Source organism: Labeo rohita, chromosome 8 (assembly GCF_022985175.1).
Source record: "Labeo rohita strain BAU-BD-2019 chromosome 8, IGBB_LRoh.1.0, whole genome shotgun sequence".
NCBI lineage: Eukaryota > Metazoa > Chordata > Actinopteri > Cypriniformes > Cyprinidae > Labeo > Labeo rohita.
The window spans coordinates 8,785,235-8,803,173 of record NC_066876.1 but is presented as its reverse complement, the minus strand read 5'-3'; the positions used below and the strand labels follow the sequence as shown (position 1 = coordinate 8,803,173).

At 37.3% G+C, this 17,939-nt stretch overlaps 1 protein-coding gene across 1 annotated transcript in view; it reads right to left on the bottom strand.

Annotated features, from left to right (window-relative positions):
- adgra2 (adhesion G protein-coupled receptor A2) overlaps positions 1-17,939 on the bottom strand; it is a 92,655-nt gene that overhangs the window by 41,332 nt on the left and 33,384 nt on the right. The window contains exon 2 of the mRNA XM_051117012.1: positions 12,437-12,508. Within this exon, the coding sequence (XP_050972969.1) occupies positions 12,437-12,508 (72 nt within the window). The remainder of the gene's footprint in view (positions 1-12,436; positions 12,509-17,939) is intronic.

Here is a 17,939-nt window from a genome sequence, read left to right as displayed (position 1 = left end):
TCTGTCTGTCTGTCATTTTGTATCGTATCTGTCTGTCTATCGCATCTGTCTGTCATATTGTATCTGTCTGTCTGTCATTTCGTATCGTATCTGTCTGTCTATCGCATCTGTCTGTCGTATTGTATCTGTCTGTCTGTCGTTTCATATCGTATCTGTCTGTCGTATTGTATCTGTCTGTCTATTGTTTCGTATCGTATCTGTCTGTCTATCGCATCTGTCTGTCGTATTGTATCTGTCTGTCTGTCGTTTCATATCGTATCTCTGTCGTATCGTATCTGTCTGTCTATCGCATCTGTCTGTCGTATTGTATCTGTCTGTCTGTCGTTTCATATCGTATCTCTGTCGTATCATATCTGTCTGGCTATCGCATCTGTCTGTCATATCGTATCTGTCTGTTGTATCACATCTGTCTGTCTATTGCATCTGTCTGTCTGTCGTATCGTATCTGTCTGTTGTATCACATCTGTCTCTTGTATCATATCTGTCTGTCTATCGCATCTGTCCGTCTGTCTGTCATATTTGTCTGTCAGTCGTATCGTATCTGTCTATCGTTTCGCATCTGTCTGTTGTATCACATCTGTCTGTCTATCGCATCTGTCTGTCTGTCGTATCTGTCTGTCGTTTCGTAACGTATCTGTCTGTCGTATCATATCTGTCTGTCTGTCGTTTCGTAACGTATCTGTCTATCGCATCTGTCTGTCGTATCGTATCTGTCTGTCTGTCGTTTCGTAATGTATCTGTCTGTCGTATCGTATCCGCCTGTCTATCGCATCTGTCTGTCGTATCGTATCCGCCTGTCTATCGCATCTGTCTGTCGTATCGTATCTGTCTGTCGTATCGTATCTGTCTGTCTGTCGTATCGTATCTGTCTGTCGTATCGTATTGTATCTGTCTGTCTAGCGTATATGTCTGTCTGTCGTATTGTATCTGTCTGTCTATCGTACCTTATCTGCCTGTCTATCGTATCATACTGTGTCATATATCTGTCTGTCATCGTATTGTATCTATTGTATCATATCATATGTCTGTCTGTCTGTCTATCTATCTTTTGTATTGTCTGTCATATTGTCTGTCATCTATCATATTGTATCGTATCATATTTTCATATATTTTCATATCTGTCTGTCTGTCTTTCTATCTATATATCTATCTTAGCTGTTTTTCTGTCTATCGTATCGTATAGTATCGGTCTGTCTGTCTGTCTGTCTATCTATCGTACCTCTCTGACTGGCTGGCTATCTATTTATCTATTGCAGGGGTTTTCAAACTGGGGTCTGTGACACAAAGCCAGGGGGTCTGCAAAATAATTTGCTATTATAGGCTACCATATTTTCAGGACTAAAACTTGCATTTTTCTTTTGAAACCTGCTGTGATTCATATTCCAAAGTGCCTTAATGAAGCAAAATAAGCAAAACTTTTTTAGCGTATGCAATGGATGCTGTTTTAAGCAGATATTCGGACATGAGAGAACTTCTTTATATAATAAATAATAATTTAGCAGCCACACCTCGTCTAACAATTCACTCATGAAAACAGTGCATGCCAAATGAGAGGTTCACTTTTATTCGCTTTTAAATAGCATGTAAATGCCTGTGTGCATTTTACTTTCGAATTAGCATCAATTCGGCGTCAGTTGACAACAACAAAACCGTGACACCACTGTGTAGTAGGCCTATCGAACCGAACCGTGACTTTGTGAACTGTTACACCCCTAATATATATGCATTCATTTCTGTTCTGTTTTGAATGCCACTAAATTTAAACGATTTGGAGTGAGACGAAATAAAATACATGTTAGTGTTTCTCAAGTTTCCTAATGTTCATTTTATTTAGGCCTATTAGTATTTACATAATAGGAAAATGGAACTTACATGCGACTTGTGTTTTCCCTGACCTGGTGCAACTGTCCAGAAAATATGGTAAATTTAATTATATTATGCTGTAAAAGGACAAATACAATGGTGGCCATTTACACCAATAATACAATCTTATTATGTTCATTATTCCCACCCACACTAAACTTTAGCCTTAAACAAGGGGGTCCTTTGAAAATCCTCTCTACTGTAAGGGGTCCCTGGCTCCAAAAAGTTTGAAAACCTCTGATCTATTTCATCATATCGTATCTGTCTGTCTGTCATTTCATATCTGTCTTGTTGTCTGTCTATCATAACATGTCTGTCTGTCTGTCGTATATCTTATTGTATCATATCTGTCTGTCTGTCTATCGATCTATCCATCTATCGTATCATATTGAATCTGTCTTTTATAACAAAAGACGCTACAAGGTCAAGGTCTCTCTCCCTCTCTCCTCTCTTCATGAAACTACATTTTACTCCTACTTTTTCTCATCCTGTTCACTCTTTCAGCTTGTAAATCTGCATTCTCTCTCTCTCATTATTCTCATTAGGTCTGCTCAAATCAGTGCTGGACAGGCCGCTGTGATCTGTTCACACACTCGTTAGGGTCGGCGCTCGTTAGCAGGGGCCAGCCTCATTACAGGACGTGTGTGTGTACGTGTCTATGTGGCTGTGTGCCGTTTTAAGGGACGGCGCTGGGTGGAAAATTTAATTTAGTAGATCAAGGGAAAAAACTTGTGTGTATGTGGGTTCAGGTGAAAATTGCTCTTTTCATATAACATGCTTGTTGAGTATGTGAATGAAAGCCAAGACAACACAAAGACACACTCACACACACGCACGCTAACATGTGGCCTTCACGACATCCTACAGCAGCCCGCTGTGTTCTATAAGGGTATAAAACAAACATGGCTAAACATCGCTCTCGTTGGGTGGTTTGGCGAGCTATGAAGGACTTCTTTTCTTTGAGGAGGTCTGCTTTAATGAAAGGGAGGACTGTGTGAGGAGCTACCAGAGCACCAACGCCGGCCTCTCCTCCTGCTCTCTGGCACTACTGTAATACTACCACACTGCTGTTCTTACAGAGGCTCATACTGAAGGAAATTCATTTCATAATGTCTAAGAGTGTGAAAACTCCAGAGAGAACATGCTAGTTGGGTCACACCTCTGGGGGGTACGGTTGAAGGTTCAAGATGGCACTTTCTGATGGCGGAGACTCAATAACAACAACAATAAATCTATTTTTCAGTATAAGTATTTTATCTCAAATATTACCTCATGTCATTCCAAACCCATAAGAACTTCTTCAGAACACAAATTAAGATATTTTGGATGAAATCCAAGAGCTTTCTGACCCTGCACTGACAGCAACACAACTGACACTTTCAAGGCCCAGAAAGGTAGTAAGGACATCGTTAAAATAGTCCATGTGACATCAGTGGTTCAACCGTAATTTTTATGAAGCTACGAAAATACTTTTTGTCCACAGAGAAAACAAAAATAATGACTTTATTCAACAATTTCTTCTGTTCTGTGCCAGTCTTTGACATGTTTACAAGAGCATCATGACAACTGAATGGGCAAAACCCTATTGATAATCTAAAATGAGAAAAATTATTCCATGTGCTTCCCTGTTGTTTTACCCCAAAACAGCAGTTAGTTCAGGACTTCATAAGCTCTAGAGGAGCATGTATTATGCATGTGTTGTTTAACAAATAAAATCTGGCCATGACCTAAAATGAGTTTGACACTTCCGAATTAAATTAAATAATCCGGAGGATTCTTTTCCTTTGTTTCATGTGTAATTTCACAGGAATACACATCTTAAGAGAATACATACACATACATACAATACACAGAGAAAAAAGAGAGAGAAGTAGACGGCTGTTTAGAGAGTATTTAGAGCCTTGAAGCGACGCCAGAACAGTTTGAGAGAGATTTCCATAATAGGATGCACAGCACACAACACATGGGATGAGAAAAACACAGCCAGACACCAAGACAAAGTGCTGCAGTTTTCTTTTGTGTCATATCGATAACATATGTGTCATGATAAAGAATGTTTTGACATCTCTTCAGTGAAATACTGCTTCACTGATAACACACCCTTTGAATTGAGAGAAAGGGAAAAAAAACATTACAGTAAATATGTCAGCAGTCAGATCTGTGATTGATAATAATACAACAACACTCCTAGACATGAATTTGACATAGGCAGCAGTTTTTGGGCTGTAGAGAGAGCGGTAAGATCACCCTGTCCTGGGATGACTGCTGCACAGACCGTACAGATAAGATAAACTCCCGGCAACATCTTACGCTACACACACACACAAGCTGGAAACAATGAACAGAGATTTGTGCACGCACACACAGAGCAGTTGTATTAAAACAAGAATAAACAGTGTAACAATAGAAGAGTACATACACAATCACACAGACCTGTCACTCCGCAGGAGGCTGAGGCCTAGGGCATGCTGGGAAAATTGTTTGGTACAAATTATATAATCGACTATAATCAAGTTCTCATGAGCAAACTAAACTGATTTATCAGTACTTCAAACTTTACATCCCTTGTGAAAAAGAAGTGCATTTAAAGGTGCAATAGGATATTTTGGAAAACGCTAACTTTAGCCTGATAGCACTGAAAGTGAACGTCCCACCCTTCCTGCAAATCACCGTCCAAAGCCACGCATCCCAAATGCATCTACGCACACAGACCAGAGATAACATTAATACAATACATTGTAACGGGCGTAATTTCCACTGGGGACACTTTTAAGTTTGTTTGTTAAATTAATGTCTTGTATCCACAAGTTTCCGGGGGGCGCTACTGTAAAAAAGAACGTGGGTGCAACTTCCGGTAAGGTGGCGGACGTAGTATACCAATGGTATTTTGTGTGCTAATTAGCGAAGAGGCTAAGTGTTTTTTAGACCATTGTTTACTTTGTAAAGATGCACACCTTTATGAGAGATGCCGTTACGTTCTTATGGACAACATATGCTTTTCGAATTTGTGTTATTAGCAAATTTGGATCGCTAAATTTGGACTGTCAACTAGTAAAATTACATTTGAACGGAGACTTCAGAGCTTGTGTTAAAGGTCATGCCAGATGAAGCCTCGATTCGAGGCCTGCTAATGTAGAAATCCCTTTCGTAGAAGCCTCACTTTCTGTCCATTCATGTGCACGATTCACTCATGTCGTAATGTTTAACCCCCAGATCTTACTTTGCGAGTACATTTTCATCAGGACCTGTTTAATAATTACATTTTTAAATACCCAGTCATACAACTAATATAAAGAATACAAATTATTTCAGGAAAATTAAATATATGCCATATGCAATTAATATATGTGTACATTATTCTTATATTACATCATATTGATATTCGTCCTGGCATTCAATGGCACTATTCAATAGGTAAATTAATTCATCAGAGTCAGAAATTCAACAAACACACACTGTTAGGCTTTTATTTGTGCATATAACATGGACCGATCTGTGGAAATTGTGGTGAATGTGTCTTCCGACGGAGCTTTAGTCTTTTGGCTGCTTTATTTTTTACTAACCACCAAAACCAAATTTTGACACTCTCGAAGCTTTGAATCTTTTCCCGAACAGTCAGAAAAGTTCGGTGCCACAATTTGCCTGTCACTCCTGTGAACTGTTGAATTAATGAGTGTCACGTCCCGCTTGTTTACATTGAACTGGAAGACGCTCCTACTTTTGACGCAAGGCCTCATGGGGTGTAGGAAACTTGTGGATAGATTACACGCTCCGCACCGCCGCAAATTCGTGCGGTCGTTAAAACGAAACCTAAAGTAAAATGCGCACGCGCATTCAAAAGCAATTTTAATATCCTGCTTTTAGAGAGCGGTTCCCCAGTGCGCGTAAATTAGGCTATATATAGGCTGTTATTTGTATGTAGGCTATAATAGGTTGTGTAGGTTGCACTTTGAATTTTGAGAGAGTAGCTTAGTTTTGATTATGGCTGCACTTTGCTTGCACTTAATACGACTAAGAAAAAACTGTGTTGTTTGGACTCTTTTTTTTTATTTATACTGTTTTTAGTTATTTTTGTGAAAAGATCTTCAAGGTCAAACGTTCTTAAAGCTCATAATTCATGTGCAGTTCTAACTAAGGTCTGCAGAAACTCACATGAAATCATACAGGAGAGAACCCAGTCAGTTGAGTTTGTAATGTAAATGCAGGAAATGGGATTCATATCGAAAATATTTTCCCCCATTTTGTGTCCCCCCCCACTTCTCAAATTACACCCTTGCATTGTAACACCGAGTTGAAATATTCAACCGCAAAGATAGGAAAACTGTGTGGTGCTGATAATGCAAATCATGCAAATTAATGCAAATCATCTCTTCACCTTTCCGGAACGTTGAGACACATCAGTCTGCCAAAAAACTACCGTAAATGCTCTAGTGGCCGTTACAACATCATATGTCATTAACTGTGAGAACACTTTATAGAAACTGTGAAAACACTTTATAGTCTGCCAAAAAACTACCGTAAATGCTCTAGTAGCCGTTCCAACATCATGTCATTAACTGTGAGAACACTTTATAGTACAGTTCAGGTTGTTGATGTTTGCCTGCCATTCTCGCTCTGTCTACAAAGCGTATATAAACTCAAACAGGGTGTGCAGAGGTATGCAAATACATATGTTGACAGGTGGGTACGACAGCCTATTGTAATGTTCAGACCGAACATTTTGATTGGCCGAACATTTCTTGGTCCTACACTTTCCACAGAATATTTAAATACATAGAAATACATTTAGACTGCTTAAAGAGACTTTCAACCAGCATAACAAAAAATGTTTCTGAAGACAATCTAAAAGAAATAAGGAATATACTTAAAGTATTAGTTCACTCCTGAATAAAATGACCTGATAATTTACTCACCCCTATGTCATCTAAGATGTTCATATCTTTCTTTCATCAGTCGAAAAGAAATTAAGGTTTTTGAGGAAAACATTCCAGGATTTTCTCTATATAGTGGATTTAAATGGGGATCACTGAGTTGAAGTGAACGTGCAAAGAAAGTCAAATGCCTTTTACTTAAAAAAAAAAAAAAAAAAAAAAAATTGGAGGTTGGAGGAGTGTGAGATGTTCACATGTAAATGTTTTTTTGTCCTGTCCTACCTTCTTAAAACCACGCGTGACCTTTTCCAATGTGATTAATAATCAGTAATGAGGTCGTGGACACGCATTGCAGAGCTAGTGCAAGATGAGCATTTGTAGTTAAAAAAGTATATAAATTGTATTTTTTCTAGAAAATGACCGATTATTTTGCTAAATAAGACCCTTATTCCTCGGCTGGGATCGTGTAGAGCCCTTTAAAGCTGCACTGAATCTGCAGTTTGGACCTTTAACCTGTTGATCCCCATTCAAGTTCACTTTATGGAGGAAAAACCTTCAATTTTTTCGACTAAAGAAAGAAAGACATGAAAATCCTGGATGACAGGGGTGAGTAAATTATCAGGAAGTTTTAATTAATCAAAGAGTATTCTCTTTAATAGCGAGAATTGGACCTCTCCTTTGAACTTATATCTCATGCTGCCAAAAAAAAGTCCACATTTTTGAAACTTACATAATCTTTTTCTAACAAAGCAACAAGTCTTTTGGTTCTCATGCTGCATCCCAGTCAACTGTTCAGGTCAGAACTTACCACCTGGAAAAGTGCAATAAAATGCTATTAAAATCAGATTTGGAGATTAACTTGGAAAATCCAGTTTTCCTCATTCAGAAATCTGAGTATTGTATGATGTCACACTAACATGGAATTCAAAGACAGGAGAGTAATACCCAGTAAATGAACTATATTCTGTTCATAATCATACACCTGCAAAACAAATGCCGCTGCATACTATCATTTAAACTCTGCAATTCGGTTGCTGGGAGACATATTTCCAAAGCAAATGCTTGCATTACAATTTGTTTCTTTCTAAATCATCTTCAGAATGTCTGGCAATGGAACATCTTACAGAGGGAAGTCAGCGATATGTACAAGGAAAGAATATCCCACATCTGACGTCGAATGGAATGCAGCATTAGAACTGTAGTAGCCAAGGATATTTTGGGCTTCCTAAAAAGGAGCCCAAAGCCCTAAAGCTACATGGCTTTCTTAACGTACCATGCCATACCGTTTCTGTGTCACTTTTATTATAGACCTGCTGCATAAGGAATGTGTTTTCAGTTTTGTGGAAACAAATATTATAAGTACATGGTTGAAATGTGTGCATACCTAATCCTTGCATGCAAGCAGCTTTCTCTGAAAAAAAGTGCCATTCTCTCCTTGGATTCATTTTTTTTCTTTCTTTTTTTACATGTATATATTTTCTTAAATTGTTTTGAGTTCCTAGAAAGAGAAATTAAATTATGAGATACTTAATAGAGGGTTAACTTCTACTGAAGCAGCCCTTCCCCCTCATCCTAGTCCAGTTTAACTACAATCCCAGGTACGAGCGCTTGTTTGCGGGCACGGCTCCAGTTTCTCTGACCTTTGACCTCCGCAACTCCCCGGGGTTCTTGTCTGCACTTGCAAAAACAAGCAAATCAGATCCTTTTACCCCAAACAAACACCTACATACAGAGAGCAGCCCTGTCTTACACACACACGGCTAATCACCACGCACGTGCACACATGGACACGAGCGCACACACGTGCACACAGTAATGACCTCACACACATATCAAACACACGTGTTGCCACAAATAAACAACATTTACAATTAGAAAGTAAGTTTTAGTCTGTTAAAATAGCACTTTGCTATTATGTTGTTTTAGCCATGGTATCAAGTTACAAATTTGAAACATGCAGGCTTCAAGTAAATATCTACAAAAGAATTATAGTAGAAAATAATAATATGGCCTGCTGTACACCAATATATCATACACCAATACTGCAGGTCAATCAGCAACACAGCATATTTCTTCCTCCTTCAGTCCCTGGCAGCCTCTTCTCCTCCTCCTCTATTATCTTTCCAGACTGAGCAGTTCTTCACAGAGTGATATATGAAGGTGTAATGAGACTCTTTCTGTGATAGTCTCACGCACCGGCTCATCCTCCCTACTGTAGCATCACACTCATAGACAGCAGAAAACAGCTTCCTGCCAACATTCACTTCGGTATTCAGTATGAAAATCAAAGAAATAATCTGAGCTGTTTTCAAAGTGATATAGAATGTTATTGATTTTGACAATATTTGAACTTGTTCTTCACTATATTTAAAGCTACAGTACGTAACTTTTTTGGGTTTAAAATGATCAGTTATTGAGCAAGCACATGAGACATCAGTGTTCAAACTATCTCCTCGATTCACAACTGTACGCTTATATTAATGATTCATAATTTAGATGTCGTGTCCGATTACGTGGGAATTGACGTCAGTCATCTTTGTGTGGTTACATCATGTCCGTAAACAGATAAAAGAAGACCAGGCTACTACATGGCATGTGTGTGTGGAGTGTTTGTAGCTTGTTCTTAGGATTTCTCCTATGGCTATCTCAACGGCTGTGCTTAATTGCAAAATAATTAAAAGTGACTTGCAAAAAACAATAATGTACTGCAGCTTTAAACAAAGAGGAAATATGCAATAAACACATAGGGAACATCGGGGCTAAAGGCAAAGAAAAATGGTGTGCTTTTCACTTTACTCAAAGTATGATTGCAGAAAAATATATGGGTTATTCTATAATTAGGGGTACATTTAGAATTTGACAACGTGAAGAAAAAAGTTTTCCTTTTTCCCAAAAACCCAAAAATGACCTTACATAGCTGCTTCGAAATAATCTATATTGTATAAAGTGCTATATAAAGGTGATCTGTAGGAATATGTGCATAAAATACCATCTATGTTTGCTACTGTCCACCATGTTACCTTTACCGGGTATCACAGTTGACAGGTAACTTGGCTGACATTTTTAGTGTTTTGGGCCTATGCTCAAGAAGCATAGAAATACTGAGCAGATGGTGTGTTTAGAAATATATTTTCATAAACAAAACATAAGTTTTAGTTAAATTGTCTTAAAATTTGCAGCAATAATACTTGGGTAACACTGCTGACAATTAATTTAATTAAACTCTTGACACAGGTTTTCTAGTTTCTAACCAATATTAGCGGAAATAGAGAGAACATAACTTCTAATGTTTCATCTACATATTTCTAGAGGAAGTATCATCATACTGTGCAAATTATGTGAGAATGGGACAAACCATTCCTTTTTGAGGGGGTGAGGTGGGTTCTAGTGGGTAACTTATTTATCAGTGTTTTTCAGACACAAGTAAAACAAGTTATATCACAATAAACACTTATTATTTTTGAAGCGCAAACCCAAATGTCTTGATAACCTGATCTAACTGAAGGCAAAACTATGAAATTAATTTATATTTGAGGCAATTTTCATGCTTAAATGAAGTGTAGAATGAGCAACTTCACAAAATCTGACAGCTGAATACCAGGGTTATTTGTGATTTGAACATCATTTTTGAATAACAGATACGGCTTTTACAACATACAGTAGTGTGACTAGGAAAAATATAATTATGTAGTAGAAAATTAAGCATTGGGGCTTTACACTGATGAAAATATATTAAAAATATACTTCAGGGACATGAGACAATTATAGAATGACCCATATACGTTTATATTGAACATTTATGGAGCAACAGATTTTGTGTGAAAATAAATCATACAAGTCGTTTATTTTGTTTAAAAATCTAATAAATGTATGAGGTGGCAAGGTGGGGCTACACATGGGGCACACAGTATTGATACAAATACTTTAGTTAAAATAATGTTTTTTTTAATAACATCTAAGGTAACACTGGTTCAAAACAATCACTTTAACAAAGTTTGTACTATTTTCTACTAATTTTGATAAATAAAAGAATTATATGTTAATTATGTTAATATAAAACATACATTTTAAAAACAAAATCGTTTTAAAATGTAAAGATTCTAAAAGCACTGAAGGAGATCCCATAGTAATTTAATATAGATTTACAGTAGTAACCACAAATTACATTTTATTATATGATTTGATTAATATAATGTTTTTAAATATGACGATTTCATTCTAAACATGGTGATTGTATCTAAGCCTCACCCCCCCCCCTGCAATGATCTGAAGGACTGACCCCTTTACCCTCAGAATATGATCGGAATATGATCGGAATATGAGCAAAAAGCTTAAACAAATGCGATTTCAACTGAGGGGTACCTCTCCAATCTGATTTGTGCCACCTCATATTCAATTTGACTCATTTTGACCCCCCAAAACTCGATTTTAACCATTCAATGCAGATGTTTTGAAACTGGCTTTTTTTATACTTTTTGAGTTTTAACCAGTGTGTGGTGTGTATGTTTGGGCATAAAATAGATCTACAAAGTTACAAATCTCAAAGTCCACTCCAAAGGGAGATATTTCGTTTTATTTTCCTTTTCAAGAACTACAACGAACAGTTCCTTTGGACTACAGCATTTGTTTTCCTGATGTTATGATGTCATAACGCGTTCCATTAGAATATCATTAAAATAAATTCCACCTACGGATTTTCCAATTTTTATATCAGTAAGTCGAGCTATATGTCATTAAACATTAATATGTTATTAGACTTAAACTATACCTTGTATAAAATCAATTAATTTTAAATCTATTACTACACATGCTGTCATAGACATTAGGTTGAAAATATTCTTTTAAAGTTTGAATGTACAGTCAAAATAAAATAAAATAAAATAGCCTTTATGTTATAAAAATGTTATATTAGATGAATATATACATTTATGTTATAAAAATGCATTTACTCCTTTTTTTTCAATTCCCAAAAAAACCTAAACAATCTTAATTATCAAGCCATTTGGATTTCTGAGCAGTATGATGTCATATTCCTCAGGCCCCCGCCCACAAACGCTGACGGACTGTCCCATATTAGCATATCTCCACCCTTAGCCATTTTCCCTGTGCTTGAGCAGCTGTAGCAACAATAATGTCTCGTAAGCAATGCAGGTGTTTTGTAGTTGGATGTAAAAGTAAAACATAAGAGCCATTTTCTCCTGACGTCAGTGCCACTGAGGACACAGTGGATTAGTTTTGTTTTTGATGGTAACGTGCCACCGAATACACAAAAACCAGAAGAGAGGGGCGGGGTGAGCAGTAGCTCATTATCATTTAAAGAGACATGCACCGGAGCGGTTTGCTGTGAACAAAGCTGTTTCTGACAAGGTAAAGAGGGTGTTGTTTTACTCGACAACTGGGGAATTTCATGAAGACCCTAAAAAAATCAAACCAACCTGTGGAAAATGGGCATCCGATGTCCCCTTTTAATATCTATAAAATTATCTTGTTGATGCCAAACTTCTGTGTTGTTATGTGTTGTTTTAAATCCATTATCGGTAATGGTACATGTTATCTGTTGAGTAATCGTTTACTCATTTTAATGTTTTAGCATCTGACTCCGCAATGAATCAAAATGCCTAGCCCTTGACACACATCAAAAGAAACCACTAAGCCTTGCATTGGTGATGAAGACGATGATGACGAGAAAGAGGCTTACTTACAGCTTCTCAAGGGAGTACAAGCCAGTGAAGGAGCCATTCTTCAGGACGCGGATACGATTGTTGCTCAGATTCCTGTGAAGAAATGCAAAAGCAGAGATGAAATGAGTCATTGTGATGACAGTCACTAATCACGCATTCACAGACAGCCATGTAAAATGAAATCCACTCATGCATCCAATGAAAACAGGCCTCACTCACACACACTGTCACACATGCCCTCGCCAACACACACGCTGAACCAAAACACACACATGCATGTCCAACAAAAACACGCATGTACAGTAAACACCCTGACACAAGCATGCTTATATGGCCAGACATCTCAGACACATACGCTCGCCAACTCTCACACATATTCTTCATTCGCTGCCTACAAACCTTATGACCGCAGCATTAGATTCTGCTATATACTCTCTCAGTCCTGGAGAATCGCATCCCTGCATAGTTTTGCTTCAACCCTAATCAAACGCACATGATCAAGCTAATCAGGGTCTAAAGGGTTACTAGAAAGCAACAGGCAGGTGAGTTTTAATTAGGGTTGGAGCTGAACTCTGCAGGGCTGCGGCTCTCCAGGACCATGCATGTTATTTTTTATTTAGTACTGATCTGAATAAAATATTTCACATAAAAGACATCTACATATAGTCCACAAGAGAAAATAATAGCTGAAAAAAAAAAAGACCCCGTTCAAAAGTTTACATACACTTAATTTTGAATACTGTGTTGTTACCTGAATGATACACAGTTGTTTTTTTTTGTTTGTTTGTTTTTTTTTTGAGTGATGGAGGTTCATGAATCCCTTGTTTGTCCTGAATAGTTAAACTGTCTGCTGTTCTTCAGAAAAATCCTTCAGGTCCCACAGATTATTTGGTTTTTCAGCATTTTTGTGTATTTGAACCCTTTCCAACAATGACTGTATGATTTTGAGATCCATCTTTTAACACCAAGAACAACTGAGGGACTCGAATGCAACTATTAAAGAAGGTTCAAATGCTCACTGATGTGCCAGAAGGAAAAACATGCATTAAGAGCTGGGGGGTGAAAACTATTTGAATTTAAATATCAGGGTTAATTTAACTTATTTTGTCCTCTGGGAAACATGTAAGTATCTTCTGTAGCCTCTGAATGGCAGTACTAAACGAAAAAAAAAAAAACGGTATTCAAGCCATATAAGAAAACATACACATCTGCATTCTGTTCAAAAGTTTTCACCCCCTAGCTCTTAATGCATAGTTTTTTCCCTTCTGAAGCAACAGTGAGCGTTTGAACTCCCTGTAATAGTCGCACATGAGTCCCTCAGTTGTCCTCAGTGTGAAAAGTCATTGTTGGGAAGGGCTCAAATACACAAAAATGCTGAAAAACCAAAGAATTTGTGTGACCTGAAAGATTTTTCTGAAGAACAGTGGGCAGTTTAACTGTTCAGGACAAACAAGGAACTCATGAACAACTATCGCTAAACAAAAAAACACAGCTGTGGATCATTCAGGTAACAACACAGTATTAAGAATCAAGTGTATGTAAACTTTTGAACAGTCATTTTTATGAATTCAACAATTATTTTCTCTTGTGGACTATATGTAAACATCTTTTATGTGAAATATCTTATTAGGTCAGTACTAAATAAAACATAACATGCATTTTCTATGATCCCTCTTTTTTTGTTAAAATTATTAACATTTTGCAGATGCAGATGTATGTAAACTTTTGACCTCAACTGTACATATACCCAGTTATAACCAAGTTTTTTCTTCTTTTGATCAAGTTAAAGTAAAACTAAAGTAAAACAAATTTCTTTAACTACAAAAAAAGGTTACTGACCCCAAACCTTTAAATGTACGGTGGTACAGCATATAAAAAGAGCACAGGGAAAAAAGTGCCCATAGAAAGGCTGATATTAGTTGTATTCTGTATACAGTTTCGATTGAGACATGGTGTTTCAGCAGCAGAATAGAGAAGAAGGTAGAGTATGTGAGAAAGGATGCTGCCCAAACACGAGTTCAGCGACCCGACAGCCACGAAGACAGCGGCATCAACTTCAGCCATCAGACGGGCTGTTTCCAATTAATCTTCACGGCTTAATGGAGGGATGGAAAGGGCGAGGGAATGAGGAAGAGGAGGGGGAGGAAGCCATAATCTTGATAATCACAGTGGATACATTTTTACATCAAAAGGAAGTCAAGGTCCACATCAAACGAACGCCCGGCTCTCTCCACGACAATTATCCCTTTCGCCATTGGCTAATGGGCCTGAGACCAGAGAGAGTCTTATCAGAAGGAAGAGAGGAAAGAGAAGAGGAAGAGAGAGAGTGGGCTTTGGATGGTTGTAAGAGGAAAGATCAGGAAGAAAACAGGTTTGGATTAGGTTTTACGACTGATATGGACAAATAAAAACACACAAATGCTATAAACTGGGCTGTTATGTATGTCAGATCTATTTCTATCTGTCCTTAAAACATATAAAGCAACACATCACAAGAGGCCATACGTTACAATGATTTTCTCACAGTTTAGAGGTCTTGTATAGGCAAGTATTTATACAATAGCAGCCACAGCAACATATTCAATAACAAAATAGTTGACAACCAGCATGCACGTCTATCTAAAGCCTAAAAGACTATTGCTGTTCCACAGCCGGCTTTGACTCACTGCGTTCACAGTGTATCGTACAATCTGACATGCAACAATTGTAATAGACTTTAAACATATGTACACCTGGCTTTACCCAATCAGATTTTAGAGCTGCAATTATCCGTTGTATAACTGTGTGTAATTACTGGCACTTTTCTAAAGTGTGCGTTTGTGACTCATGTTACTCTTTCGCAGCTCAGTGTGTCATAGCCTAATAGAGCATAACTGGCTGTATATCCTCTTATTGGCAGGAAGTGTGTTACCAATCAGGACTGAAGAACGTGTTTGCAGAATGTGTGTGAGTGTGTGTTTATGTTGAGGGAAAGTGTGTCTGCTTCCATTTGCAAACCAGCAGCTGGTTCATCTTATTTCCTGCCTTGTCACAAAAGTTAATGAGCAGATTTAATCAAAACAGGCAGTCTTTTTTTAGTGCAAATACACCTTTTATATATATATATAAAAAAAAAAAAAAATAAAACACAACATGTTGCTAGCGATGGCAAAGTCATGGGTTCGACTCCCAGGGAATGAATGCACGAAAACAACAGATATACATATTATATGAAAATAAAATGCTTTAAAGTGAGTAAAGTAATTAAATTCACAATTCAGTACAAAGTCAAAACAGTTCAGAACTTGATTAAAAATATTTGAAAAACACATTGATTTTATACAACAGTATAACCAAGAACTTAATGTGAAGTGGCTTACATTTTAGACATAATATTGACTGATGAAAACAGATCCAAACAAGGATCACAGTAAAACATTTGCTATTGTTTTTGAATTCATTGGTGAGTCAGTGATTCAATGATTAATTCATAAAGACAGTTGTTTACTTAATTTGTGAATGAATAAAGTGTTCAAATCGGATGAATAAATGAATCAATGACTCACTCATTAAAACAGCCACACGCTGCCACCTACTAGCGGTTTAGTTAAAGGGAACCCGAGGTATTAAGAGTTGTATGGCTTAATATAACGGAAATTATGTCTTTTACTGAAATATGCAGTAGAAAACATACTAGATTTACGTTATTTTGGACTATGGGGGCGCCATTATTTCGATGATGTAAAATGGTTGCACTCTGTGAGCCACTGCCGCTACCCGTTACTACTTTTACTGCAATACAACTCGGAAAATAAAATAAAATACTGAAACGATGCCACGTTTGAATGAATCCGATGTGTCAATGATTCAATGACTCTAAAGACAGTCATTTGCTTAATTTGTGAATGAATCAACAGTTCAAATCAGATGAATAAATGACTCCATGACTCACTCATTAAAGAAGTCCACTTCCACAACAAAAATTTACAGATAATGTACCCACCCCCTTGTCATCCAAGAGGTTCATATTTTTCTTTCTTCAGCCGTAAAAAAAATTCTGTTTTTTCTGAGGAAATTTTTTCAGGATTTTTCTCCATATAATGGACTGATATGGTGCCCCAATTTTGAACTTCCAATTTTAGTTTAAAAGTTTAAATGCGGCTTCAAACGATCCCAAATGCGGTTAAACAATCCCAACCGAGGAAGAAGGGTCTTATCTAGCGAAACGATTATTTTAATACTCTTTAATCTCAAACGCCTGTCTTGCCTTTCTCTCCCTGAACTCTGTGTATTCTGACTCAAGAAGACAGTTAGGGTATGTTGAAAAACTCCAATTGTATTTTCTCCCTCAACTTCAAAAATCATTTTAAAATCATCCTACATCATTGCAGAAGTAGTGAACATGCAAAGAAGATCAAACACCCTTAACAGAAAAGGTAAAACAGTGATATAGGACGATTTTGAAGTTGAGGGAGAACATGAGATGGGATTTTTTCAACATTCCCTAACTGTCATGAACCTGAAAAAAAAAAACAACAAAAAAAAAACAGTTCAGGCAGAGTAAGACAAGACGAGCGATTGACATTAAGAAGTATATAAATTGTATTATTTTTATGAAAATAACCAATCGTTTCGCTAGATAAGACCCTTCATCCTTGGCTGAGATTGTTTACAACCGCATTTGGGATCGTTTGAAGCCGCATTTAAACTGCATTTTGGAAGTTCAAACTCGGGGCACCATATCAGTCCATTATATGGAGAAAAATCCTGTAATGTTTTCTTCAAAAAACAATTTTTTTATTACTGAAGAAAGAAAGACATGAACATCTTGGACAAGGGGTGAATATATTATCTGTAAATTTTTTTTCTGGAAGTGGACTTTTCCTTTAAGACAGTCACATGCTGCCAGCTTGTATACATATTTTGGACTATGGAGGGTGCCATAATTTCGATTATGTAAAATGGTTTCACTCCGTGAGCTACTGAAGAGAATGGGAAGATGGACGAATAAATCTTCCAAAAGACCCGCGTCTTTGTTCTCTCCGCTTCAGCCCTGATGCCTTTGAGGCTTTTATTAGACCACAGCTACTGAAAGAGCTTATAAACGGCAGAGAGGGGAAATGCTAGATGCCATCCTGGCAGGATGTAAACAAGCTGAATCCATGACACCACTGAAGGAGTTTCTCAGCGTGGATTTCACTTGAGGCGTTTGGACTCTCGTGGGGAAAAATCGATGGTACGACATTTGGATTAAGCCTATGCTTATATCCATCGCCACCTGTAAGCTCTTTCAGTAGCCGTGGTCATCGTATCGGTATTTTATTTTCAGAGTTGTGTTGCGGTAAAAATAGTAACAGGTAACACCAGCAGCTCACTGAGCGCAAGCCATACAAGTCTTAATATCCAGGGTTCCCTTTGATGGTTAGGAAAAAAAATTGCCTTTTGTAATAGTAAAAAATGTCCTGGAAACCCCTCTCACAAATATGCAAATATAAGTAAAAGCTGACAGAAGACTGATGAGAATATTGCTCAGACTATATTATAT